We start from the raw sequence: 26,325 nt of genomic DNA on the forward strand, positions 1-26,325 counted from the left end.
GCAGCTTGTGCACTTCTTTTATTATTAAATATATAAGCAGCTTCCTATTTTTAAATAGATATTTAAATGACTTTATATAAAATAATTCATCACTTCCAAGTATAAAAACAAAATCTCACAGTGTGTGAGTCAATGTTCCTTCTCGGCTTTCTCAGAGAAAAGAAGGGATTCCTGTTTGGGGAGCTGGGGGGAAGCACTCAGATTGGACCCTGGGAGCTCCCGCCACTCCCATGTCACGCAGTGCTCACACAGAGCATTTGCAACGGGTAGGGTTTGCATTCTTGACTTTAAAAATACAATATGTTTAGGGGTGGGTACGGGGAGGTAATGCCTTTTTTCCTTTCCTTCCTCTTGTCTCTGCGCATTTCTTAGTTCAGGAGAGCCTCTGGCTAGGAGCCTGGCAGCAGGCTCTCAGGAGACAGAGGGGCTGGTGGAGCTCACTTTCAAGGGCAGGAAAATAGAGTAGGACCTCTTAGTGGGGGTTCTGGGGCAACAGGAGAAAAGGGACACAGCAGCACAAAGGGACCAAGGATGGTTGGTACCCTGCCCTCCTGGTAGTTATGGACTGGCCCAGGAAGTTGAGGCCCTTAAGGCAGGCCTGGGAACAGATGCTTGTCCTCTCCTGGTACCTCTTCCACCCAGGGTGGGAACTGGATGACAGCTGGAGGCACTACTGCCCCCTGGAGTAGGGGGCAGGTTGAGAAGACAGAGCTCCTGCTTTGCCATGGGGCTCTGGAGAGGGACAGCTCAGGTACCACTGGCAGCAACCCTGCAGCTCTGTGTGGGCCAGAGGCCCTGAATGGGAAGGAGGTGGGGACCAGGGGTACAGGTGCCTCCCCCAACCTCAAGGGCACACCACAGATGTGAAAGACCCACTTTCTGGTGAAGCTCATCTTCACCCTCCCTTGCTGCCTGTCCCATCCTTCCTTCCACGAGTCCCTTACCTCCTGGGAATGTCAAAGTGCAAGATGCAGAAATCTGGCTGAACCACACCATGCAGCCGAGAGCCCAGCTCTGGCTGGTGACTCCACCGGTCTTCCCATCCACTGTCCACCCCTAGAGTCACTGCCAGGTTGGCAGAAGGTCAAGGCTTAGAGGCTTCCTCAGTTGACCTTGGCTGCAGGCAGGGCTGGCTGGGGCTCTCAGTGTGGGAAGCTGGGGAGAGGCAGGGGGCGCTGGGAGGATGTGGGCTCCCCAAATGTTCAGCAGGCAGGTTCAGTATTCACAGTGCAATGGCTGGCTTCCTTCATGAGGGGAGCCTCCGCACAGCCTCCACGAGGAGCTCTGACAGGGCTGGAGGGAAGGCGGGGGGCTGAGGCTAGAGCATGGGCATCCTCTTGGCATCACAGGCCAGGTCGGGCAAGTCCAGAGGCCAGGCCTGGCCTCCCCTCTCCACCAGGTGGTCAGCAGAGAGCACTGCTGAGTAGGGACCCTTCTGGGCTGAAGGTTAAGAATAAAAGGCCCAGAGGCCATCTCACTGGGCTGTACTTTACGGGAAAAGCAGCCAGCGCCATCCCGCCCTGCTTCTCTCTCCAGAGACAAGTCCCTGCTCGTTGGTGCTCGGATTCCTTGGCACCAGGCAGGTCCTCTGAGTGCAAGGGCTTTTTTGTTCCTTGGTGTCCTTCCTGCTCTCCCACAGTCCACGGACCTCCAGGTCCCAAGTCCTGGGGTGGGTCTGGAAGGTTTAGGGGAACAGAACGCAGCTCCAGAGAGGCAAAGGAGCAGAAGGTCCTTGGCTTGACTTGCCAGCCTCCCTCAAGCACTTGAGAGCCTCCAGGGCTCACGATAAACATCAGTAGCAAAGGGGGGGGCCTCCTCCAGCCTTCTGTAAGTCCAGAGTTTGAGGCTTGAGGGCAGAGGGATCCCAGTCCGGCCGTGCTGTTGAGTCCTGATGGTGGGCTGGCCACATTCCCAGGAGATCAGCCAGGGAAGGGTGGTGGTGGACACCCCCACGATGTCTTCTGCCACAGAGAGACTGTCCTGTGCATCCAGCTATAGAAGAGAGAAAGAAAGGTGGGTCAGGCCTGCGGGAGTGAGGGTAGGTGGGGTGGCTGGGGGCAGGTGTGGGGGCATGAAACCTTCCTGTGGGCTGTCGGTGGCAGTACTGCAGGCAGATCACCACCACCACCCCCATCCTCATCACTCCCTCTCCATCCCTGCCACCCCAGATACCACAAGGGTCCAGGCAGCTTTCTCTGGCAGTTGCCCAAGCCACTGGCCAGACTGGCCTCACCCACTACCTCCTTTTGGGGAAGGATGGAGCTTGAGGGAGATCTGAGCAGGCCCAGGGGGAAGGTGGGCGATTGCTCAAGCAAAAGGATCAGAAAGAGGGCACTTAAGTGTCTTCAGACCCCTCCTTTGGTCAGATGTGTTCCTGGTCTTATCTGCTGAGCCCCCAAAATGAGTCTTGCTGACTCTAGCACAAAAGAGGACTTTTTCACTCCCACCTCCACACCACATAGGGTCACCACACATGAACTTAGGGGCAGTGAAGCAGAGGCCACCGAAGAGGGAGACTTGAAGTCACCAAGGCAAGCTGAGAGGCAGTTCCGGGACAAGACAGCCTCCACTCTGCCTTCTGGTACACTCAGCTCCTTCCAAATGAGCCAGGGGACTGCTCTTTCTTCCTCATCCATGGGAGTCAGGGCTCTGAGCACTCCCCACCCCACCCCCACCTTTGTCCCCCTGCCCAGCACCCTTGGAACGCTTTGTTCCCAGAGCAGAAATCCCCTGGACTCCCTCCAGCATGCTGACTTTGGACCCTGTGTGAGGAGCTTCCCTCTCTGGCCATCCACAGGCCCCACTGGCAAAGCCATGATGGGCGAGGAGGGAAGACAGGATCATGGCTTTTGGCTGCCAGCCTATTCTCAGGCCCCAGAGGGAGGGGACCCTTAGCTGGCCAGAAGCCATGCTCAGTCCAACTGGGCCACAGGTCCTCTGAGGGCCCTGGAGCGAAGCACAACCAAGCAGACCAGCTCCAGCCCACTGTTCCCATTTCTTGGTTCCCAGAGTGAAGAGGCTGGTGTTGAGTTTTTTTCTTTTTTCTTTCCCTATAGGTTCTTCCCTCAGCCTCTCCATCTGTTTCCCTCCTGTCCCTTCTCATCAGAGCAGGAGTCAGTCTGAATCACCTTGAGGCTCAGAGATTACCTAGGGTCAGGTTTTCTCTTCCAAGTGGGGGTCTGAATGTGGACTCCATGCTAGATGCCCCCTCTAGGAGGGAGAAGAGAGCTGGGGAGGACCTGAGAGGCTGGGGGAGTATCTGAGAGGTTGGGAAAACAGGAAAGGGGAGCAGGAGTCAGAGGAGATGGTGCATAAGGCCAAGACCAGTGGGGGAGGGTGGTGACACTCAGAGGGTCATGCAACACTGAGACACAAAATTTCCAGGTTCTTTGGTCCAGCTTCTGCTAACCAGTGCTGGGGAGGTTGGGAGTTCTGGGTCACTCTCACATCACGGGTCCACCCACCTTAGGGATAAGGCAGACTCTGGCCTCAGGGTTTCAGGTACTTGACTTCTCACTTTTTCTAGATCTGGTTTGGAACATTTACCAGGTTCCCTATCTGTCTAAGAGTGTCCTGGACCTGGCACTCTGCACATGGAAAGGCCCCAAGACACTTGCTTATATTTGGCATAAGTATAGCTCCCGCTCAGTTTATGGGTCCCCTTGTTCCCCCACTGAAGCATGGGAATGGGCTGGCATCCAGAGACTGTGGCCCTATCAGCCCTTTATCCTAGCACAACAGGGTGTGACTGGAAACTGGAAAGGCTGGCACCAGCTACCAGGCCAGCTGCTCTGCACATCAGGCAAGCAGTCAACCAGTTACTCAGCCAGTTGACTACCTAGGTAATCAACCAGAGCCAGGGAGGCAACACCCTAGCTTGTAGACTACTCAGTCAGTCACCTGGACAACTGGCCAACCAGCCAGACAGTCCCTTAGTTAGATGGCCAACTGTTAAGTCAAAAACCTGCTCAAATCCCTTAGGCAGTTGGCCAGGGTCAGTTGACCAGTCAGTCCTGAAGCAAGTCAGTCAACATCTACTGTTCTTGGCTAGTGTGGAGAAGCCCTCTCTGTATTAGAGCCCAGGAGAGTAAAAGAAATAAGGGGAAGGGAGGGTGGAAGACACAGTCCCTGCTCACAAGGAGCTTACAGTCTTCTTAGGGGCTACAGAATGTATATATACACACAAAATAAAAATTTAAATGCATACAAACAACATCCAAATAAGTGCATATTGATATAGTATTAACTGAATACAAAAAAAAAAGCAGAACAGTATGAACTCAAGGGGGGCAATTGGGACAATAGGAACAATCTGGAAGGCTTTCTGTGAGATTGTGGTAGGGGATGGAGGCACAGGCCTCCTAAAATGGAGGAGCCAAGTAAGGTGTAACAAGGTGACATCTTTATCAATAACACGGGATGAGGACAATAGGAAGCACTCATGATGTGCAGGAGACCCTCGGCAGGGCCACAGGGACAGGATTAACACCTAACACAATTGTAGTAGGTTTGGGTGATGGACAGAAACCACCATGCTGGCTTGAACAAGGTGACTTCATTAACTCCTGCATTTTCATTAAAAAAAAAATTAAATCCACAAGCTCAACATATGACAGTCTTATGATGAATAGCATGATTTTTTTTTAAAAAAGACTAATGCCATTGTGATCTTTATGAATGAATAGAAGAATACTGTCCAGATAAGGAAGGTGACAGTCCCACTGTACTCTGAGCTGGTCAGACAACATCTGGAGCACTGTGTCCAGGGCTGGGCGCCACATGTTCAGAGGGACAGTGACAAACGAGTGTCCAAAGGTGGGCGACCAGGATGGTGAGGGGTCTGAAAACCATATCATATAAGGAAGGTTTGAGGGACGTGGTCATACTTAGCTGAGAGAACTCTTAACAGGGATGTGGATAACTGATGTTAAATAGCCGAGGGCTCCCATTAGAATGGTGGGAAGGCAGGTGCACGTGGGGCTGGGTATGGAAGCCAGTTCTGCCCTGCCTGGGGAATGGTTCCTCACAGAGCTATTGGGTAGGGCAGGGATTTGGCCTAGGCTAAGTGCATGTGACTGGAAGCTAGCTGACTACCCATCAGCAGTGTGACACCCCCATGGGAAGGGATGCTTAGGCTAAGGGTCTCTAAGCCACCTTTCAAGACTAAGGTTCTATGGTGCCAGGAATCTGTGAGTTGGGAGGTAGGCAAGTGGGTAGGAATGATCTTGGCCATAGGGAAGACCCAAGTAGTGCAAGCAAAGGGGAATCTGGTGAGAGATGGGCGATGCAGGCAGCTGGGAGGGCACAGTGAGGGTGCTGGATTTGAAGTGACAGGAGACACAAGTTACTGAAATTCCCCAGGATGGTGCAGAGTGATGCAAGAGGATCTGAGATCTTCTGTTTTGGGTGGTGGCAGCAAAACCAGAAGCCCAGTGTGAAAATAACAACCCAGATCAGGGATAATCATGCATGACCACCTGGGGTGAAAGGAAAGGAGGGCAGGGAGGAGATCCTGGGACTCAAAATGGAATGGGCTTGCAGATCCTGGTGAGGGATGGGGAAGGGTGAGGAGAGAGGGGAGGGAGCCAGGTCTATGGGCCTCGGGGTGGTTGGTGGTACTGTCAACAAGTCCAGGTAACTGGAAATGGGTGTAGCTAACTTGAAAGGGTGGAGAGCGATCCAAATCAGAGGCTTACCTTAGCATGCCCTCTAGACTGGCAGCTCCACCTGTCTGTCTTCATCTTGGGTCAGTGGGCTGTGGGCAAAGCACAGGGTTGGCGTAAGACTTTAGCAGGGGTAGGGAACCAAGGGAGCCTCCAAGCTTTCTCCAAGTCCTCACAACATGTGCTCTAAACCATTCATTAAGAAGGCCCATAACTTAATTCCTTCCTTTCTCAATTTCCTTCCTTTCTTCTTTTCTTTTCTTTCTGCCTGCCTTCTTTTCTCTTGTTTCTTTTTATGACTTATTTATCAATCTATTTATTTATCTATGGTAGAAGGAGAGAGAATAAGAGCATCATTCTGTCACATTCAATGCTGGGGGTTGAACTTGGGATCTCATATTTAAATATTCAGCACTCTAACCACTGTGCCATCTCCCAGGCAATAGGCCTGAAGTGTCTAACACTATGAGGAAATCAGGAAAAATCCTAGGCACTTAGGAAAGAAATGTTCTTCTGGCCAGGGAGATAGTACAGTCATCATGTGAAAGACTTTTTGTGCTAGAAGCTCCAAGGTTGCATGTTCAGTTCCCTGTACTACCATAAGCCAGAGCTGAGCAGTGTCAGGGCATTAGGAAGCAAGCAAACAAGCAAGCAAGCAGGAGAAAAGAAAAAGAAACATTCTTCTTCTTTGCCTACCTCACTCCCATCCCATTCTGATCTCCCTGTTCTCTGGTCAAGTGGTAGAACTCTGCCTCAATTACAATGAAGAAAAAGACCCCCAGACAGACCCCCACTGCCTACCGCATCCTTATCACCCAACTCTCACCTGCCCTCAGGCTGCTCCATGGGGGAATCCACTGTCTGAGGCTTTCGATGGCTCTGAGGACAGGAAAAATCAGGATCACTAGAGAGTGGGAGGGTTGAGGGGTTGCCCAGGGAGTCTGAGAGAGAATTACAAGTCTCCCCCAGCTACTCAGAAATGGGGATCAACCAAGTCAAAGAGCTGGACATGCCTGAGTCAGTTGCCTCTCCACCCCCACCTTCCTGGACAGGGTGGGTCTAATCCCCACACCCAAGTCCCTGATTCTCCTCCCATATGGGTTCTCATCCTGCTGTGGGTTCAAAAATATTCTCATCTGCTCCTTCCTTTCCTCCTGACCTGATAGCCAGAGATCTGCCACCACCCCCTTTCTGAATAAACCCTCCCTGCATCCCACTCCATTTCTACCAGCCTCTCATGGTTCCTGCAGAACCACAGCCCAGCCCCACTCTCCCTACAGTCCCTGAGGCTGTGTCACTTCCTTTCCCTCCCGAAGCCTTTCTCACCCGCTGCTTCCACCGGTAGAAGAGGAGGCCGCCGACGGCCAGCAGGACCAAGATGATGCTGGGCACCAGCAGGTGGAAAACAAATCCAGGGAGCTGGGGGTTGGAGCGCTGGCTGTTATGGCCTGTGTCAGTCAAAGGAACCATGTTAAAGCGGGTGGGAGGCCTGGCTGCCCCCTCACTTGCTTGTCCTCCTTCCAGATCTGGGGAGCTCCTTCTGTCCCTGGTGCTCCTCTTGCCCTCCAGCTCCCTCAAGGGCAGCATGTTGCCCCAAGAATGGCCTTTGGGGAGGCCTGGTTGGGCAGAGAGGGTGGAGGGACTGCTGAGGCCTGGGAGGTACAGTGCCGGGATCCGGGAAGAATCCTGGGGGTCCCCGAGTGAAGCAGAGGCGCGGCCTTTCTTCCTGGGTATGTGACGCCAGGCCTGGCCAGAGGGTCTCGAAGGGCCATCCATGGGCAAGGAGGTGCCTGTTCTGTCCACTGGCCATGAACCCATGGCTGCTTCCAGGAGTGTAGGTGATGCTGAAGGGGCCCCAGCGCTGGCGCCCTCTGCCTGGGTGCTGCCTTCTCTCATCCTGGAGAAGGACAGCTCTGCACCTACAAGCACTGAGCCCTCACTGGCCTCTCCGGAGGCCTCTTCTGGGGCCCAGTTAGTAGTCAGCTCCGAGATAAGAGCGTCCTCCATCCCAGGAGTGGGGGCCTCGGTGGCAGAAAGCTGAGGTGGAAGCACGGCTCCAGTGGGGCTGCCTTTGACCCCTGAGGGTTCCAGCGTCTCAAAGCTCTGGCAGGTGCTTCTGGGGGGTCGCTGCTTGGCACTGCCTGCATCCACTCTGTGAAGGGGCTGCTTGTCAGGCAAGAGGGAGCTGTCCTCTACCCCCTCAGAGCCAGACCAGGTCAAGCCAGCCACTTGGGCCTTGGAAGGGGCAATGGTCTGCTGAGGGGAGACAGAGGCCAGGTCACCGCTAGGGGTGGCTTTGGGGTACAGGCAGTTGCAATCAGGCTTGGTCACCACATCTGAAAGAACCACAGAGAGAGGGGAAGAAGAGAGAGAGAGAGAGATGGGAAGGAGATAGAGTCACCAGCCTTTAGCACAGCTTTCCCATAGTAGGGTGGGGGAGGGGCAAGGAGTGAGAGGGGGATATGGATCTGGGGGTCCCCTATTCCCCTGGTTCAGCCCCAAGGCCAGGAAAGGACAAGACAGGTACGTATGCTATGACACAGATTTAGACATGAAAGGTACAGACACGACTCATGGGCAGAAAGCAAAGTGGGAGGGAGGGTAAGATGCAAAGACTAGGGTCAGGGAAGATCAAAGAGCAGCCAATAGCAGGGTCCTCACTGTTTAAGCCAGCAATGAGCAACAGAAAGACCAGAAGACAGAGCTGCGGCCTCTAGCACTAACACAAGGCACCCTTGCTAGCTTCCCTCAAATACCATATCAGCCATAAAATAGTGAGGGGGGCTCATGCACAGCCAGTAGGGCATAACCACAACCACATGTGGGTATAGGCTCGAGGCCTCAGGACTGAGGCAGCATAGCTACACTTGGCCATGGGCAGGCCACAGCCCAAGCCTCCAGCTCTGGTGGCAAAGGTGAATGTAGAAGGGTGTGTGTGGCACAGGCTGAAGAGACCAGGACACAAGGAGCGCACACGTGAGCAGCTGGACAGATACTGAGAGTGTTCAGATGATGCTCAGACTTCAAATCCAGTTTTATCTCTTGAAGGGGACACACAGGCATCCTGGGGACTTGTGAAGTCAGGGTGTCTGGCGAATCGCAGCTGGGCTTTTGGGCAAGGACCCCCCTGTTCTGCTCCCCCCATGAGACCTTCATGTATCCATACTCTGGGGCTCTCTGGTGGGGGGGCTTTCCAACTGTGATCCCATGGCCACTAGCATGGTCCTTTTTGATGTCTTAACATGCAGAGATACATAGGTGTGCATGCACACACATGTCCCGAAAGACATGTGCTTGGGACACAAAGCCACCTATGTACAAGAAAGCACGTCTACACACAAGGAGCACAAGCAGTGGCCAGGCTGCCTCCTAGGGTGAGGCCTGAAGCCTCACTTTTCACCTCTCAACTCCTGTTCTCCTTCACATATGCCCACTCCCTCCCCTCTGCCCTCCTCTTCCCCTCCTGGCTGGCACCTCAGTTTCTTACCTTGGCTGGAGCACTTAGCAAAGCTGTCATTGCAGTTCTTGCTGAAAATATTCCAGTCCTTTTTAAGGAGAGTCTTTGTTTGGTTAAAAACATTCTTGATCTTTTCCAGGAGCTGGAGGGGTGTCTCATTGAAAGTTCGGACGCAGGCCTGGAAAGAGAGCAAGGCCCCTGGGTGAGTGTGAGTCCTGACCCCAGATCCCCAGTGTGTTTGTCCTGAGGGAATTCCCCCTAAAAGCCTGACTACCAGAGGGACAAGAGTTAATCAGGAGAAGTGGCAGTGTTGGAGAGAACTCTCCAAGCTGCAGGAACAGATGTACCAAGGTCCTGAGTAAGGGCAGAAGCTGAAATGTTAAAAGATTTAAAAAGCCTAGAGTCTCAGCACTGCTACAGAAGAGGATTGAGGCAAGAGATGCAACTGAGAAAGGTCGGCAAAGAGAAAATCTAAAGGGCTGTTGGGAGGTGGATGATAAAATGCTAAGACTCTAGCTGTTTTTTTTTTTTTTTTTTTGGTTGTTGTTGCTTTAGTTGCTGCTAGGGTTTTATAGCTTCTGGCCAACTTTTTCAGGTGGAAATAGAAAAAGAAACAGTACTGAATATTTCTCCAGTGTGGTAGGGGCCAGTCTTGAGCCTGGGTCATATGCATAGCAAAGCAGGTGCATTATACAAGTAAGTTCTCTTGTCGGCTCAAGAATCGAGTTCTAGATCACCATGCTGTGTGCCATGGAGCATGGGCTAGAGCAGGTAACAGGAACATGGAAGCTTCTCAGGCATAGCTGTGTTTGAAAGAAGCAAGGCTGTATTTTTTTGGTGTCACCTGAGCCTTGGAAGTGAGGTCTTGCATGTGTGATTTCACCATCCTGGGGCTGACTTTTTTTTTTTACCCATGTATGTTTTGTGTGTGTGTGTGTGTGTGTGTGTGTGTGTGTGTGTACATTCACATACACAGACAGACATATATAGAGAAACAGATAGGGAGAGATATAGGGAGTGCCACTGAAGCACTTATTATGTGGTGTTGGGGGTTCAAATCTGGGCCACACTGAAGGCAAGGCAGACGTCCTACTTAGTAAGCTATTCCTCCCCTCCTCCACCCCTCATTAGTCTTATCTTTTGAGCTGCTGTTCTCCCTTCTGTTCATAGGACCCAGGCCCCCACACCCAACAAAGTTCAGAAAAGTTCTACACACTCTGCTTTTCTCTACACCTCTTGATTAGTTCCTTTTCTGTCTCCTTACCCAGCTCCCCTCCTCCCACTGACATCACCAACACCATCATCACCGTCATTGTCATCATCATCATCATCATTAACCAGAGCACTGCTCACTTCTGCTGGGGTTAGAACCAAGGACTTCACAACTACAGGTATGAAATCCTGTTACATAAACCACTGTGCTATCTCCCTAACCTTCCAGTGACTTCCAAAACACTGGAATTTGGGGGGGCTCAGTCCCAGGCCCACCTGGCCTTTCTCACACCACTGTGGCTCTATCTATAGCCCATTGGGCAGTGACTATCAACAACCAAGTTCTTATCAAACTGGGCTCACAGGGCACAGCTGTGGGCTTTATGGGATTATCAACTCCTTCTGGCATCCCTGCAGGACCTCTGCCTGTGCCCTGTGCAGATCAGATAGATGAAAGCATGAACGTGTGAATGTGCAAACCTGGGCTGGGCTCCCACCCTGCTTGGTGTTGCTGGGCCCCATGAGCCATTGGGTCTGGGCTCATCCAGTCCTGGGGAAAAGTCAAAACAACAGTCCGTGCCAGCCTCCCCGCCCCAGAACTGTCCTCAAAAAAGAGGTCAGCTGACTTGCTATTGCCTTTCTTGAGAAATCCAGGTCTGTCTCACCCCTCACCTCATAGAGAACACAGGAAAACTCCCCAGTTGGAGGCTACCCTAGTGTGATGTGAGATGGGGCGGCCCTGATGGCACCTCTCTCCACAGTGGCTGTGCCTTCCTCCTCTGGAGCTCTAAGTGCTAACTCCCCTGTTGTCTTCCCAGGAGGCTTTCAAAATGGCCTGGATCCTTTCTGCTTGAGTCTGCTCCTCACTCCTCCCCCTGCACCCATGCTGAATCAGACTCAGTAAATTTGACTCTTTAAGGGGATACTTGTGGGGACCTTCACCTTAAACAAGTACCCCAAGTGATTTTTAAGAACTTTAACCTTGGAAAAATCACAGATTTAATGCACTGTGTCCCCCCTTCAGCTCACATTCCCTCTTCTACTTCTTTCTTTCTGTGTCCGTTCTAACTGCTGTGTGGAAAGTGGGATGCAGAGAGCAGAAGTGAGGCTGGGGGGGGGGTGCTCTGGTGCAGAGCAGAGGTACTGGGGGCTTGAGTTAGGGTAATGCAGGAAACGTGTTCTGACAGGTATGAAAAAAGAACCAACAGGGCTTGCTGATGCAGTAGCTATAGGACAGCTTTCTCTCAATCACCTAGACATTGCCTCCACATCTTTTATGTCCCCAACCATGATCTGGTCCCTTTCTTCTTTCCTCTTCACAGGCATGTGTTGGTCACAGGACCAGTTTTTGGGTCCCTGAAATGTACGTATGCTCCATTTCACCTAGTGCTTTGTGCACGGTATTCCTTGTTCTGGAATATTCTCACAGCCTTATTGCTCCATCCTACTCATCTTTGGACCACAAATGAGTATTCCCTTATTCAGAAGATTTCCTTGCCTTGTTACCATATATATATGGTAAATGTACCAGAGCACTGACCAGTTCTGACTTATAGTGATGAAAAGGACTGCACCTGGAACTTTGAAGTCTCAGGCATGAAAGTTTGTCCACATGACAATTAGGCTATCTTCTCTGCTCCTCAACTATCCTCTAGATTTATATATATTACGAGAGAGGAAGAGATAGAGAGGGAGTCAGAGCATCCTCTGGCTCACGGGATGTTGGGAATAGAATGCAAGACCTCAAGTTTGAGAGTTCAACATTTAGTCATTATACCTGCTTTCCAGACACTCTATACCCCCCCTTAAATTGAATTCTCATACCTTAATTTTTATTTATTTATTTATTAGATAGAGACAGAAATTGAGAAAGGAGGGGAGAGACAGAGAGGGAGAAAGAGAGTGCTCTGGGAGGTGACACAGTGGATAAAGCACTGGACTCTCAAGCATGAAGTCCGGAGTTCAATCCACAGCAGCACATGTAGCAGAGTGACGTCTGGTTCTTTATCTCTCTATCCTCCTATCTTTCTCATTGGTAAATAAAAATAAATACAATAAAATTTTTAAAAATCTTAAAAAAAGAGAGAGGGAGAAAGAGAGATACTTGCAACACTGCTTCATCACTCCTAAAGCTTCCTCTCTGCACGTGGGGAAAGAAGGTTTGAACCTGGATCCTTGTGCTTTGTAAGCATGTGGTCCTGAGTTCAGTTCCTGGTATACATAGGCCAGAGTGATGCTCAACAGGTTGTTCTACCACTCAGGCCACTAAAATCTCACTTCTCCCTCTTAGAAGCAGTTCTCCTTGATGACTCACCCCCTTACTTCCTTACAGTCTTTCCTGCCCTGGTTTATTCCTACAATGTGGCTACTACTAGTCCAAAAGTCACTCCCAAATGCAAGCTGCATGAATATGGGAAGTTTGACCTGTTTGGGTTACAACTGTGCCCAGTATCTAGAACAATCCATGGCATACAGTAGACACTCACAGTAGACACTCAGTAGGTACTTATTCAAGTAGCTATTTTCTGAATGAGTGAATGAATAGTCTTTGTGGTTTGCAACTATATATGTTGATGTCACTGTCTATTTTACTTTATTTTTTTTATTTTCCACCAGGGTTATTGCTGGGGCTTAGTGTTAGCACTATGAATCTGACTCTCCCAGCAGCTATTTTTTTCATTTGTTTCTTTCTGTGTAATTTGATAGGGCAGAGAGAAAGTGAAAGGGGAGGGAGATGTAGAGAAGAAGAGAAAAAGATAGACACCTGCAGCCCTGCTTCACTGATTGTGAAGCTTGCCCCCTGCAAGTGGGGAATGGGGACTTGAACCCAGGTCCTTGAGCATAGTAATGTGTGCACTCAACCAGGTGCACCACCACTACCCAGCCTCTTTACTGCCTGTTTAATGGCTACATCGTCACTTGTCTATAAGCTCCATAAGGGTGGGACATGTACAGTTCTTGCTCATGAAGTCACTGTCAAGTGACCCAGGAGATGGTGCAGTGGAAGAATTATGGATGTACAAATATGAGTTCAATCCCTGGCATTTCATATGCCAGAGTGATGCTCTGGTTCAGTCTCTGTCTTTCTCTTGTGAAATAAATAAAATAAATCGTAATAAAAATGAGATTGTCAAGGATTATCTCTATGTCTCCTGCCCAGAAAGTTATTAGTAGGGCTGGAGAGACATAATGATTATACAAAATAATTTTCATGCCCAAGGCACCAACAGCCTTAAATTCAATCTCCAGCACTACCATAAGTTAGAGCTAAGCAGTGCTCTGGTAAAAATAAAAATGAAAATAAAAATAAATAAACAAAAAGTTCTTAGAAAAAGCTGGTGGAATAAATAAATGAATCAGACAGTGAGGACAGAGTTCTCCCAGTCAAGAGAATGCACTCTCCCTGTGGGCAGGGATGGTGTCACCTGAATCCCCTCTGCCCCTACCCAGTGCCCCTGACTTGGAGACCCTCCTACCTTGTCCTGCTCTTCATAGTCCTTGGTGAAGCAGCTCTTGAGATTTAGGGATAGCTCCTGGAGCTGTATGATGGTGATGGCATTGGGGGTATTGTCTCTGAAACGCAAGGTGTCCTCCATTATGTCTCGCACCAGGAGAAATGCCTTCTTAAGGTAGCACACAGGATCTTTCTGCAAGATAAGAGCCTGGAGTTTATGGTCTGGCTAGTGCAGCCTGGGAACCCAAGCTATGTGCCACCCACCCCCGCACAATCCAGGCAGACAGCAGGCTGCAGCTTGCCCTGCCTCTATGGGAAGAGCTCATGTCACCCCAGTAAGGACAATGCCTTCAGTTGCCCTTCCTTCTCCCTTGTTGAGATCTGGTGTGACTGGTGGTGGGGGTGGGGGATATGTGTATTATGATCAGAGAAACCAGGGGCTACTAAGAGACCAGGCTTTAGTCAGAATGGGTGTGCAGAGGGAGTAGAGATTCTGGTGAGCCTCCTTCTTTCTGTCTCTGACTCTAGCCTATCTTGTCTTCACAAAAAGTTCTTTATTATTTATTTTCCCTTCCCTCTCCAAACTATCCAGGTACTGAGGAACACCTCACGGTCCAAACAATAGCTTCTAGATGTTGTGTCCCTAAAGAGAAGGTTGTGACCTCCCGATTCTTAGCACATGCTCTGACAAACTCCCTATAAATGTCTGTTGGGGAGTGAGTAAGTGAGGGCCAGGCACTGATGCAACTGGTTGAGTGCACACATTACCATGTGCAAGGACCTGGGTTCAACTGACCAGTCCCCACTTACAGGGAGGAAGCTTCATGATCAGTGGAGCAATGCTGCAGTACTGCAGGTATCTCTACCTTCTCACTTTTCAATTTAACTCTGTCTTACTTTTTAATTTAATTTGATTAAAAATTTTTATTATCTTTATTTATTGAGAGACAGCCAGCAATCAAGAGGGAAGGGGGAAATAGAGGAGACAGAGAGACATCTGCAGCACTGTTTCAATATCTGCAAAGCTTTCCCTTTGTAGGTGGGGACTGGGAGCTCAAATAAGGGTCCTCACTGTAATGTGCACTCAACTAGGTGTGCTACCACCCAGCTTACTTTCCCTCTCTCTTAAAGATTTTTATTTATTTATTCATGAGAAATATAGGAGAGGAGAGGGAGAGGGAGAGGGAGAGGGAAAGGGAGAGGGAGAGGGAAAGGGAGAAGGAGAGGGATTGAGAGAGAGAGAGAGAGAACCAGATGTCACTCTGGTACATGTGCTGCCAGGGATTGAACTTGGGATCTCATGCTTGAGAGTCCAATAATTTTTTAAAGATAATTTAAAGTTACTGTTATTTATGAATTAACAAACTTATTTTCCCCCCATTTTTGTTGCCCTTGTTGTTGTTATTATTGTTATTGCTGTCATTGCTGCCATCATTGTTGGATAAGACAAAGAGAGAGAGAGGAGGGGAAGACAGAGAGGGAGAGAGAAAGATAGATACCTACAGACCTGCTTCACTGCTTGTGAAGTGACCCCTCCTGCAGGTAGAAGCCGGGGGCTCTAACTAGGATGCTTACACTAGTCCTTGCACTTTGCATCATGTGTACTTAACCAGTTGTGCTACTGCCCGGCCCCTGAGAATCCAATAATTTATCCAATGTGCCATCTCCAAACTAACCTCTCTCTCTCTCTCTCTCTCTCTCTCTATATATATATATATATATACATATATATATTATATAATATATATATAGCCTCTCTTTCTCTCTCTCTCTCTATATATATATAGAAAGTAAAGAGGGGAACATCTGTCAGGATCAGCAAATTCATTGTTCCCAAATCAATAAACAAATGAGTGAAACTCTGAGGTTATTATTTGTGCTCATGGAAGTGTACCTGGGCCAAGAGTGCAAAAGCTCAGAGACAGTGTCATCTGGGTGTCCTGACAATTCTGTACATGACAGAAAGATGAACAGACTGAAAAGGAGTGTAGGTAGTGGTGGCTTCAAGGGTGTTACAGGTCTCTGTGTTTGTTTGAAATCTTAGACTTTTGCTCACCCCTATGAATCACTACAGGAAAAATTAACTGAAAAATCAAAGGAGCTAGTGTAGTTGTTTGTAGCATGGAATGGAGGCTTGTAGACAGGGTAATGCAATGAGGATGGGAGTTTGTACATTCTAGGCTCTCTCCTAGAGAGAGTACTATGTACTCTGGTCTCTCCCAAAGCTGGGGCGGTGATGGGGGACCCCTGCCAAGTTTGGGGAGGGAATAAAGGTAACAGGTTAGAGTTCAGAGAGCTCCCCCTAGTGGCAAGACAGGGGTGCATTGTCAGCAGGTAGGCCAGTTAGGTGGCTCTTGAAATTGTTCAGAAGGCAACTGATAGAGGCAGAGTTGGGTAGATTCCAGAGCATCTAGGAGGCAATATCTGTGGTTTGGTGGCTAGTTGGTGGTAGGGGAGGAGAAAGGGCGGAGGGAGGGAGGAGCTGGACTGACTCCTGGCTGCTGGTATACCTGCAAGATGCAGGTGACTTCTTTAAGCAAAACACAGGACCCAGAATAAGTACTGGCCTGCTTTAGGACACAGAACCAGCCTGTATGGATTCAAAGCAAGCCTCAGGACAATAAGCACAATTTTGTGAACTTCATAGTGGTCCTTTCAGGATTCAATTAGAAAAGATAGCCAGCAGCATACCAGACTTGCCTGCTTGAGGTCCCAGAGACCCCAGCACCACCTTATGCCAGAGCTGTGCCATGCTTCTCAAAAACATAGACATAAATACAGAAACAAACAAATCTTTAAAAAGGAAAAGTTCTGTGGCCTAGGAGGTGGCACACTGGATAAAATGAAAATGACGGACTCTCAAGCATGAGTTCCTGAGACTGCCCCTGCGCTAGAGTGATGATCTGATTCCCTCTCTCCCCATCTTAAATGAATAAATAGATATTATAAGAAGGGAAAGTTCGTGGCATACAAAATGCTGAGTCTAAAAGGGAAGGGAGCAGAGCCTATACTTTGCCTAGCCCAGGACCCTAGTACCCCAGTACCCCAGATTTGAGTGCCCAGGGATTCTCAGACCTTCAAACCCTGAATGGATTTCTTCCTTTTTGTTAATCTAAAAAATTGATATATTTTATTTTTAGTGAGCTCCAGGATTCCTTCTGCCTCTCTACTGCCACATATACCCACCCTGGGCAGTTCATACAGGCTGGGAAATAAGTCGACTTTGTAAAGAACAACTCACCAACTGCTCTGGGTCCACGAACTCAAAGGCAATCTGGCACGAGGTCTCCATCTGACTGTCAATCTGAAAACAAGAACAGCCAGTGAGGGCTGGGAGCCTGCAGCTTGACCAAGCTGGCTTAAGGCTGAACCATCTGAGTGCATCCTTATCTACCATCTCTACCTTCTGCACTCCAGCCCCTGACCCCCAGGTATACCTGAAAAGACAGTCAAGGCCAGGGGAAGACCTATGATTCCCACTCACCCAGAGGATGGCTAGGGAAGAGTAAGCCTTCTTCTAACTCTCATTCCATAAATTATAGCAGGTGCTACTTTGCTCATCAGGATTTGCTAAGAGAAGAGTCAGGTTATAATTTCCTGTGGGAGGTAGGGAGCCCCCTATCAAGCAGAAGTTGTGCAAATTCAGGCAGGGGAGGTAGCATAATGGTTATATAGAGACTTTCATGCCTGAGGCTCTCAGGTGCCAGGTTCAGTCCTCCTCACCAGTATAAGCCAAAGCTGGCCAGTGCTCTGGTGAAAAAAAAAGTGCAAATTCTGGGGGTCCACCATCCTCCAGAGCAGGCATATGATTCTATAGCTGGGGGAATGCTGGGACTTCTGGTTTACCCTGAATTGCTGCAACCGCTACATGCAGGAGGGAGAGTGTGGACACAGGAGAGGCAGGAGACTCAGCCTATAGGCTCAAAGTTCAAAGCCTTTGAGCTGGTCTTAGCTGGCAGTGCCCCCACACTGCCTGGTATACCAAAAGGACAGTCACTTGTATTCCCATCTTGACAGCAGCCAGAACAATATTTGGATTGCTGATAACTTTCCCGCTATGATTAAAATAAGGTGTGGGCTCACCCTTAGGGAATAGGCCATCTCAGCCAGCAGAGTGAGGACAGCACCCCTGGAAACTAGGCAGAAGTCTCCCCACATCAGAACTGGCTGAGGCCCTTGTGCCAGACTAGTGGTACATCTGGGGATCTGGAAGCTCCAGCTGGACATGGTGAGGTCCCCTTGAGAACCAGCAGACCTGCCAGCAAGCTTGTCCAGAGTCCTCAGTTGACACTCTAGACAATCATTAACCCGAGTCATCTGGAAACCCACCCTTGGCTGACTGTGGAGGGGAAAAGAAGGGCTTCTGGGCTGGGGGAGGGAGGGCTCTGGGATCACAGAGGCCTTGACCTCAAGATGGTCAATGAAAGGAGCACTGGGGGAGCTAGGCAGGAGGCACCAGTGGATTTGCACATTCCTGCTGGATTGCTCTCCTCTGCCCTGGGAGGAGGGCAGGGGAGCATGGCACCAACTCACCAACTGCTGCAGGATCTTCAGGTGGCCATTCCCAATCATGTGGCTACAGTTCTCCGACACCTCTTCGGCAGCACTCCTGCTCACCAGGAGACAGGCCAGCAGCAGCCAGGGGCCCAACCATGTCTGTGACAGAGGGGGTTATCAGCTCTCCCCCTAGAGATCCCACCCCCCTCTGCAGAGGAACAACACTTCACCCTGATGGTGATGCATGCTCCATGATGCCTGAGGATACCACCTTCTCCAAATCTAGCTTTCTCAGCAGCTCCCAACCTTGTAACAATCTGGATGTCACCTCTTCCAAGAAGCCTCTCAGTTTAGCTACCTACTAAGCTTTCTTCTGAGGACACAGTTAACATATTTGAGAGCCCAAACCCCAATTACATAGGAGGACTTGCACATATACAGGACTTGCACATATACACTGTTTCTGCAACAGCAGATGCTGAGCCAGGCACCCTGTGAGCTGCCCCCTCCTTCCAAACTTAAGTTTATGTGTGGCCTTCCAGGCTTTGGGCAGGAGACATTTCCCTTGGGTCCAGCCCTTCCTCCCACCTGATTCCACTCAAGTCTGGCTCCACTGCTGGAAAAATCAGGGCCTCAAACTCAGTTTCATTGGGAACCTATCCCACACCAGACTGACACTCTCTCTCTCCCTCTCTCTCTCCCTCTCTCTCTCTCTCTCTCTCCATCTCTGTGGTGTGTCAAAGGAACCTGACCAATTAATCGCTGGCAGCACCAGCTCCAGGCCACTCCTGGCTGGCACCTGTCTATGAGAGCTGCCTTGGGTTCTGCAACCAGCCAGTCTGTGAACTTCCTGCTCTTTCAGCACTTACAAAGACTCCATCCTGACTTGCAGTCTGTCATGCCCCTTCATCCTCCTTCCTTGTCTTTTATGTCTCCTCAGCTTTTTCCCTGGTCCCAAGCCTCTTCTAGACTCAGAGGCATAGAAACCCTGCACTGGCTGGCTTTCCCCAGCTCAGGGCTGTCTCCTGGCAGCACCAAATTCCGGGAGATATTGTCAATGTGGAGGGAGTTCTGTCATCCTTCTGCCCCAGGAGACTCAGTGGTACAGATGATAGGACAAACACAGCACATAAATGGAAGCACATGCACTTGAAAGCCCCAGTGTCCACCAACTCTTGCCAGGGAGGAAGGCAGCTCTGGTTGAGATGTCAGGGAGGTTGCATGGGGCTTGTAAAAAGAGTAGAAGCTGATGGCATAAAGTGGGAGGGGGAGGTCCTCAGGGAAAAGATCTCCAATACCTCAGCATGGGGATCTGATGAAGGGCTGGCCTGACATAGGGGCATGTGGAAGAGGGGTGCAGTGAAGAATGGGGGGTGGGAGGTCAGGCTCTGCTGGGCAATTGAGGAGATGGCCCTAACTGGGAATGTCCATGAAGACAACATGAACCCCCCAATTTAGATCCACTGGAGGAAACTGAGTCATGTGTTTCCACCCTGGGTGGCTTCTCTGGGTATAGATACAGGTAAAGACCAGTGGGGAAGGGGACTGGGAGAATGATCCTGCCTTGGGCACTGAAGATGGATGGTAAGATTTTGAGGGCTCACTCACGGGTAAGGAGACAATCCAGCCATGAGAAGCTGTCTGTGACTAGGGGGCTTAGCGGGTTGGCTACCTGTACCTACAGCCCCAGCTCTGCCTCCCAGGAAGTTCTGGTCAGACACCTAAGGGTTAACACTGTAGCTTGCATCAGGATGGGCTCTTCTCCCCCTCCTTGTTTCCTTCCACCCACCAGCCTCTCTTGGCCTCTAAGGCAGCTAGAAGGAATCTCTGTTGAGCAGAGATGTCGAGACATCTCAGAACAGCTGTCCATCTTCGCCAGCCTCCCATTCAGTCCGTGCTTCCCTGTCAGCCAGGTCCCTGTAGAGAACTTGGCAGGAGAGGATCCCTGGGGCCATGTCAGTAGAAAGCCACACTCTTCTTCTCCCTTCCAGGGTCTCCCTTCCAGACCCTTAGCTTTGTCTTGCAGCCTGTCACCTTGCCCTTCTAGGTTGCCCTCTGAACCCCATCTCCTCTCATTTAGTGGGGCTCTTCCTGCCCTGTGGAGCTGTTCTTCCTTCTCCCTCTCACACCCTGCAACTCCCTCCCTCATCTTCCAGACATTTTTCTGTCACTCTCCTACAGGTTTCTCCTTTCATCCCCCTCCAGGGTCGCTCAAACACAAACCCACTAAGCAAGCACTCACTGTCCACTAGCACTGCCAACCTGTACTTTTGGGGGACTGCAGAAGCAGCTACCCACAGACTGGGTAGGACTTTGCACAAGCTGTGCTGAACACAGTTTCTGTCCACAACCCTAAACGCATTCTTTCACCTTCCTCTGCCACTGGCAATCTCAGGACCTCCCCAAGCATGGGAAGGAGAATTTGCCAGGGAGACATTCAGATCTAGCTGCAAGCAACACTGGGGCTTGCCCCCAAAACAGATTTCATCTAGCCAGCCAAGTACCCAACCTCTTGCTTATGAGCTGGAACAAGTAATAACTTGTCTAACTCCTTCTGCCAACAGGTTCCTGGGCATTCTGGAAACTGTATGCCCATTCATAAGCACCCAGTGCCCAGCAGCGGTGTGGCCCTGAGTAAGGTGCTACTGGGGATAGCATCCGCAGCATTTGGATGGCCCCTTGAGCCAGAGCTCTGAGGCTGAGCCCAGCGGGTGCTCTACGTTCCCTTCAGAGCAATGGGGTGAGCAGCCTTCCTCTGCAAGGCAGCGCTGCAGCCTCTGGAGCAGCAGCAGAGCCGCCGCCGGCCTCATCCCCTCTGCTTGCAGAGTCCTCCAGCGAAGATGGGGAGGGCAGCAGAGCCCGGAGCGCCCGGGCAGTGGGCTCAGAGCTCGCCGCCACGCCTGCTTATGCCCGCCCGCCCTGCGCGCCGGGGCCCTGCGCCGCGCCCGCTTACCGTCGGAGGGCAGCGCCCGGCGGCGCCCCGCGCGGTCATACGGGCAGCTGGGTCCCGGCCCGGCGCGTCGGCCGCCCTCTTCGCTCGCTGGCCGCTGCAGAGTCGGCGCCCCGGCGGCCGAGAGCCAGCCGCGCTGCAGCCCGGGAGTGAGTGGGGAGGCGCGGCGCCCGGCGACAGAACCCCGGCAAACTTTCACTTTCCCCAGCCCGGCTGAGCTGGCTAGCTCCGCGCTCGGCACAGCCTTTTAAGCTGTGGGGCATGTGGTTTATGGGAAATCACGTTGGCCAGGCGCCAGGCGTACACACACGCGCGCGCGCGCACACACACACACACACAGACACACACACAAATACATACACTCACGCAGACACACAGACACAGATAAATACACACACGCACGCGCACACGCACGCGCACACGCACACGCGCCCTGACACACTCGCAAGCCCGCGCAGCCGCTCCCCGCCCCCACCGTCGGGCCGGTCCTCCAGCCTGGTGGCGGGCGCCCTCGGCCCTCCGCGCTCGCTCCCGAGCGTCCCCTGGAGAAGGCGGGCTCGGCTCGGGGCGCACAGCCTGCAGCGGACAAAGCCTGGCCTTGACTCCCGCGCTCTCCTGGCAGATCCAGCGCTCGCTCTTTGACTCGCTTGCGCTCTCATATTCTTGCTTTAAGGGACTTTCCCTCTAGGCCTGAAAATTCCCAAATCGGGACAGGAAACGGGCTGAGAGCTGGACAAGCACTAGAGATCCCCCGCCCCGCCTCCTCCGTGCATGCTGTGGCACCTGGTCAGCGGGTTTGCTGGCAGCCCCCAAGGTGCAGCCAGTCCGGCGTCTGGACTCCCACTCTGGGGTGTGTATGTGTGGGGGTGGGGTGGCGGAGTACAGCTACCTGGCCAGAAAGGGAGGCATCGTATCCCATGGAAAGGAGCCCAGACACTTGACCTCAGGGCAATGTAAATGCTGAAACCTGGGCAGTTGCCACCTGGGTCTTAGATTTCTCTTGATGCTTGTAAAAGTGCGTTTACTGGGATGATTAATCACCGTAGACTGGATATAAATATAGCCTAATAGATGGGATTGTTAATTATAATACCACCGACTTGACTTCAGGAGCTTTTTCTTCCATCTTTTTAATTCAAGCTCCACTTCCTCTTTGAGGCCAGCCCCTCCCACCACCTGGGAATAGCATGATATGTGGCCTGGTCTGGAAGAGCCATCTCTTGTTACCAGCCTCAGTGCCAAGCAGTGATTTTACATATCCTTGCCAATCTGACCCTTCTGTCTGAACTGCTCCCCTTTGTGTGTCCCCGCACCCCCCCAGACATTGCTGGGGTTTGATGTCTGCAATTGACACCACTGCTTCCAGCAGCCTTCTTGCATTCTCCTCCTCCTCCTCCCCCTTTCCTCCTCTTCCTCTCCTCCTCCTTGTTTTTTCCCCTTGATAGAAGAGGGGGAGGGTTGTAGAAACAGAAGAGAGATACCTGCAACGCTGCTTCACTATTTGTGAAGCTTCCCCCTGTAAGTGGTGGCAGGGTTCTTGAACTCAGGTCCTTGCTCATGATGCTATGTGTGCTCTCTAATATGTGTGCTGCCACCTGGCCCCACCCCACTTATCCTTCAAGACTGAGATTATGCTGCCTGGATGGGAGTATGGATCAACCTGTCAACGCCCATGTTGAGTGGGGAAGCTATTACAGAAGCCAGACCTTCCACCTTATGCATCCCACAATGACCTTGGGTCCATACTTCCAGAGGGATAAAGAATAGGAAAGCTATCAGGGGATGGGATGGGATATGGAGTTCTGGTGGTGGGAATTGTGTAGTTGTACCCCTCGTATCCTATGTTTTTTTTTTTCAGTGTTTCCTTTTTATAAATAAAAATTAAAAAAAAAAGAAAATAAATCATGCTGCCTATGTCACCAAGGAAGCCTTCTGAGACTCCCCAGGCAGATCAGGTGCCTCTTTCTCTTACTTGGTTTGTTCCTCCATGGTGACCCCTAAAAATAGCTTGCCATTTTAGTTATTCTCTTCATTATTCTGAAATGTATTTAAGGTAACACTGATAATTGCACCTTGACGTCTCTCTGGACCGAGACTTACTCCAGGCTGTTTGCATGTCCACTTACCTTCAAATCATAATTAACAGTGATCCAATGGAATGGTATTACTGCAGAACCATTCATCCTTTGGACAAATGTGCACTGTGTGGTTACTGTGTGCCAGGGACTGAGGACAGTTATGAATGGAGGGAGGAAGGTGAGAGATGGAGCCCTATCGAGGAAGGAGGTTGAGGGCCTGCTTCCTCCAGGCATGTTTTGTCAAGTAGCCCCTGTACAATGATGATTGAAGATAACAGTTACTAGCATTTTTTTTTCTTTAAGATCCGTTAGGAGGTTAGAGGAAGTAAGGTGAGGAGATAAAGCTTTTGGCTTGTGGAGAAGCAAGTAAAATTCTACCAGTTCCTCCTTTATCAGCCTGAGCCTTCCCTGGCTGCACTGAGGTTGTGTTAGGACCTGCTTCACCTCTGAAAGGTGACCATTATTGCTCCTCAACTTAAATGTTTTTATTTTTATTGCCACCGGGGTTATCCCTGGGACTTAGTGCGAGCACTATGAATCCACTGCTCCTAGTAGCTATTTTTCCCTTTTTTCTTTTTCTTTCTGTACTTATTTTATTTGATGGGACAGAGAGAAATTGAGAAGGAAAAGAGAGATAGAGAGGGATAAAGAGACACTTGCAGACCTGCTTTGCCACTGGTGAAGTGTCCCCCTTGCATGTGGGGAGCAGGGGCTGGAACCCAGATCCTTGCAGATAGTAATATATTTGCTCTCAACTGGGTGCACCACTGCCTGGCCCCTCAACTGAAATTCTTTACATACTCAAGTTTGAACCCTGACTCCCTGCTTAGAAGCTGTTTGGTTTTGATAGCTGTGCCCAGTTGTTGGTTGTGTCCAAAAGACTGGCAAAACATCTGTCAACTTCAGTGTCTACATCTGTAAAAGGGAGATTTAGAAAATTATTTATTTATTTAAGTTTTTTAAAAAATTATCTTTATTTATTTGATGGAGACAGCCAGAAATTGAAGGGGGACATAGAGAGGGAGACAGAGAGACACTGGCAACACTGCTTCACCACTCACAAAGCTTTCCCCAGGCAGGTGGGGACCGGGAGTTTGAACCCTGGTCCTTGCACATTGTTTTACTTTTATTTTTTATTTATAAAAAGGAAACACTGACAAAACCATAGGATAAGAGGGGTACAACTCCACACAGTTCTCACCACCAGAACTCCATATCCCACCCCCTCCCTTGATAGCTTTCCTATGCTTTAACCCTCTGGGAGTATGGACCCAATGTCATTGTGGGATGCAGAAGGTGGAAGGTCTGGTGGCTTCTGTAACTGCTTTCCCGGTCCTTGCACACTGTAACATGTGTGCTTAATGAGGTGTGCCACCACCTGGTCCCCCAAGTTTTTATTTATTTATTAAAGGGAAAGGGGGGCGGAACCAGAGTAGCACTCTGGCACATATGGTGCCAAGGATCAAACCCAAGACCTCATGCTTGAGAATCTAACACTTTATTGTCCCACCTCCAGGGCTATGGAGATGTTAACTTATCTTTCTTACTAAAGTATTTAGGGTTGAATAAGATGGTGCTTCTGAAGGCCACAAGTGCTCTGTGATGGTGGTGATGATGATATGTCCACTCATGGATCTGAAATAATGACACAAGTGTTGCAGTTGACTTGGTTGTTACAGTGTCATTCCAGCTTTGTCACTTATTAGCTGTGTGACTTTGGACAAAGCCCTCCTAACCCCTTCTTCATTTATATACTGGAAGGAAAAGCCCTGTCCCCAAGTTATAGCTTTGAAACCAAATAGATGACCAAAAAGACCCTGGGGATATTAGTCACATAGATAAGTGCTGGGTGACAGAAGGACATTTTGGAAGCACAGGTTAGGGAATGCCAGAAAGCTCTGCCTGTGTGTGGCTGGCCAGAATTGGGAAAAGCCCTAGACACTGGGACTCTACAGTGGGATGTGCAGCTGTCTCATGTCTATTCCTTTAAAAGAAGAAGGAATGGTCCTGGACAAGCTCCCCACCCAAGTCAGGGAAACAGAGGCTAGGAGAACTGATGGCTCTCTCACTTGGCTGGCTGACAGACCTAGAGAGGGCAGGTGCTGGCCAGCTGTCAGTGTCCGCCAGCAGGATGCTGTCCGTCTGCACATGACTCGCCTTAGCTGCTCACTCCCTTTCCAAACTGCATGGGCTACGCATGGGCAGGGTATACTAGAACTCCAGACCATGAAGCCTAACCTCTCCCCTTGGTCTTCCATGAGTTAATGAGGGACTGGACAGGTGAAGCCACCTGCTCTGGTATAATCCAGGCAGGGGGTCTGGGGAGCAAGGTCTGGGCTGAGTCTGGGGATCATGCATGCTCCCCTGTCAAATTGGCTGCCATACTCCCTGCTGACTACTGCTGGAGTCATGTCCGGAGCTGGGTCCTGGGGGAGGCCTGTAGCAGTTTGGAAAGATCTGAGGTTTGGGGTTTGAATGATTGCCTAATGCAACATCACCAAGGAGGAGGCAAGCTCAGCTGACCCTGGAAGGCGGCAGGAGGGAGGTCTGGAGGGACCCTGCTTGCCAGAGGAATAAATCAAGGGTGGGAGGAGAGTGATTGAAGAGAAAGAAAAGTGGAGATAGATGACAGGAAGTGGGAGGAAAGCCTCATTTGTTGGTTGTGAAGATGTCATTTCCTTAAAGCTATTTGACAGGCAATTTCCCCTTGAGAGTTTTTCCAGGGAGTTGAGGACTTCCATCATAAGATGCTCTTTCTCTTTCCCTCCCCTGTTTTATTCTGTCTCTTTCCTCCTTTCTTCCCTTCTTTCCTTTCTATCTTTCTTTTTCTCTTCTTCTCGTTCCAACTTGTCCTCTTTCATCAACCAAAGTTCCTCCAAGGGTGTGTGTGTGTGTGTGTGTGTGTGTGTGTGTGTGTGTGTGTGTGTGTGTGTATGTGTGTGTATGTGTGTATGTGTGTTGGGGTGTGGGCTGGAGGTAGGCTGGCAGCAGGCTTGGAAGCATGAGGCTTCAGA

At 50.4% G+C, this 26,325-nt stretch overlaps 1 protein-coding gene and 2 long non-coding RNA genes across 6 annotated transcripts in view; 1 reads left to right on the forward strand and 2 right to left on the reverse strand.

The window, feature by feature from the left end:
* On the reverse strand, window positions 1-21,845 carry CSF1 (colony stimulating factor 1). 3 transcript variants are annotated; one of them, XM_007529350.3, is made up of 9 exons: window positions 21,237-21,843; window positions 18,320-18,442; window positions 17,028-17,090; window positions 13,809-13,979; window positions 9,151-9,298; window positions 6,990-7,999; window positions 6,490-6,542; window positions 5,697-5,755; window positions 1-1,992 (listed from the first exon to the last, which is right to left on the reverse strand). In XM_007529350.3, exons 1-8 carry the CDS (start codon window positions 21,273-21,275, stop codon window positions 5,710-5,712), a joined length of 1,653 nt encoding a protein of 550 aa, XP_007529412.1. In that variant the 5' UTR covers window positions 21,276-21,843; the 3' UTR covers window positions 1-1,992; window positions 5,697-5,709. The 3 variants fall into 3 exon arrangements, with proteins under 3 accessions (XP_007529412.1, XP_007529414.1, XP_060057908.1); XM_007529352.3 differs by having other exon boundaries at window positions 6,990-7,111; window positions 21,237-21,838; XM_060201925.1 differs by lacking the exon at window positions 1-1,992 and adding an exon at window positions 3,477-4,840 and having other exon boundaries at window positions 21,237-21,845.
* The window catches only part of LOC132541395 (uncharacterized), a 23,921-nt gene continuing 6,854 nt past the window's right edge, over window positions 9,259-26,325 (forward strand). The window contains exons 1-3 of one of the 2 annotated variants that reach the window (XR_009552595.1): window positions 9,259-9,322; window positions 10,389-10,511; window positions 16,927-17,506. This is a non-coding gene — a long non-coding RNA (uncharacterized LOC132541395). Of the gene's footprint in view, window positions 9,323-10,388; window positions 10,512-16,926; window positions 17,507-26,325 lie in introns of those variants that run through there. The other variant, XR_009552594.1, reaches the window with a different exon arrangement.
* The window catches only part of LOC132541394 (uncharacterized), a 15,130-nt gene continuing 13,598 nt past the window's right edge, over window positions 24,794-26,325 (reverse strand). The window contains exon 5 of the long non-coding RNA XR_009552593.1: window positions 24,794-24,946. This is a non-coding gene — a long non-coding RNA (uncharacterized LOC132541394). The remainder of the gene's footprint in view (window positions 24,947-26,325) is intronic.

The sequence above is a fragment of the Erinaceus europaeus genome, chromosome 11, assembly GCF_950295315.1.
Source record: "Erinaceus europaeus chromosome 11, mEriEur2.1, whole genome shotgun sequence".
NCBI classification, from domain to species: Eukaryota; Metazoa; Chordata; class Mammalia; order Eulipotyphla; family Erinaceidae; genus Erinaceus; species Erinaceus europaeus.

Bases quoted from the DNA above. Each gene is read 5' to 3' on its own strand.
- CSF1 (XM_007529350.3), bottom strand. From the start codon at position 21,275: ATGACCGCGCGGGGCGCCGCCGGGCGCTGCCCTCCGACG. The intron at 18,443-21,236 runs GTAAGCGGGCGC...CCTCTGTCACAG, and splicing joins CCGGGCGCTGCCCTCCGACG to ACATGGTTGGGCCCCTGGCT. The intron at 17,091-18,319 runs GTGAGTTGGTGC...TCTTGTTTTCAG, and splicing joins TGAAGATCCTGCAGCAGTTG to ATTGACAGTCAGATGGAGAC.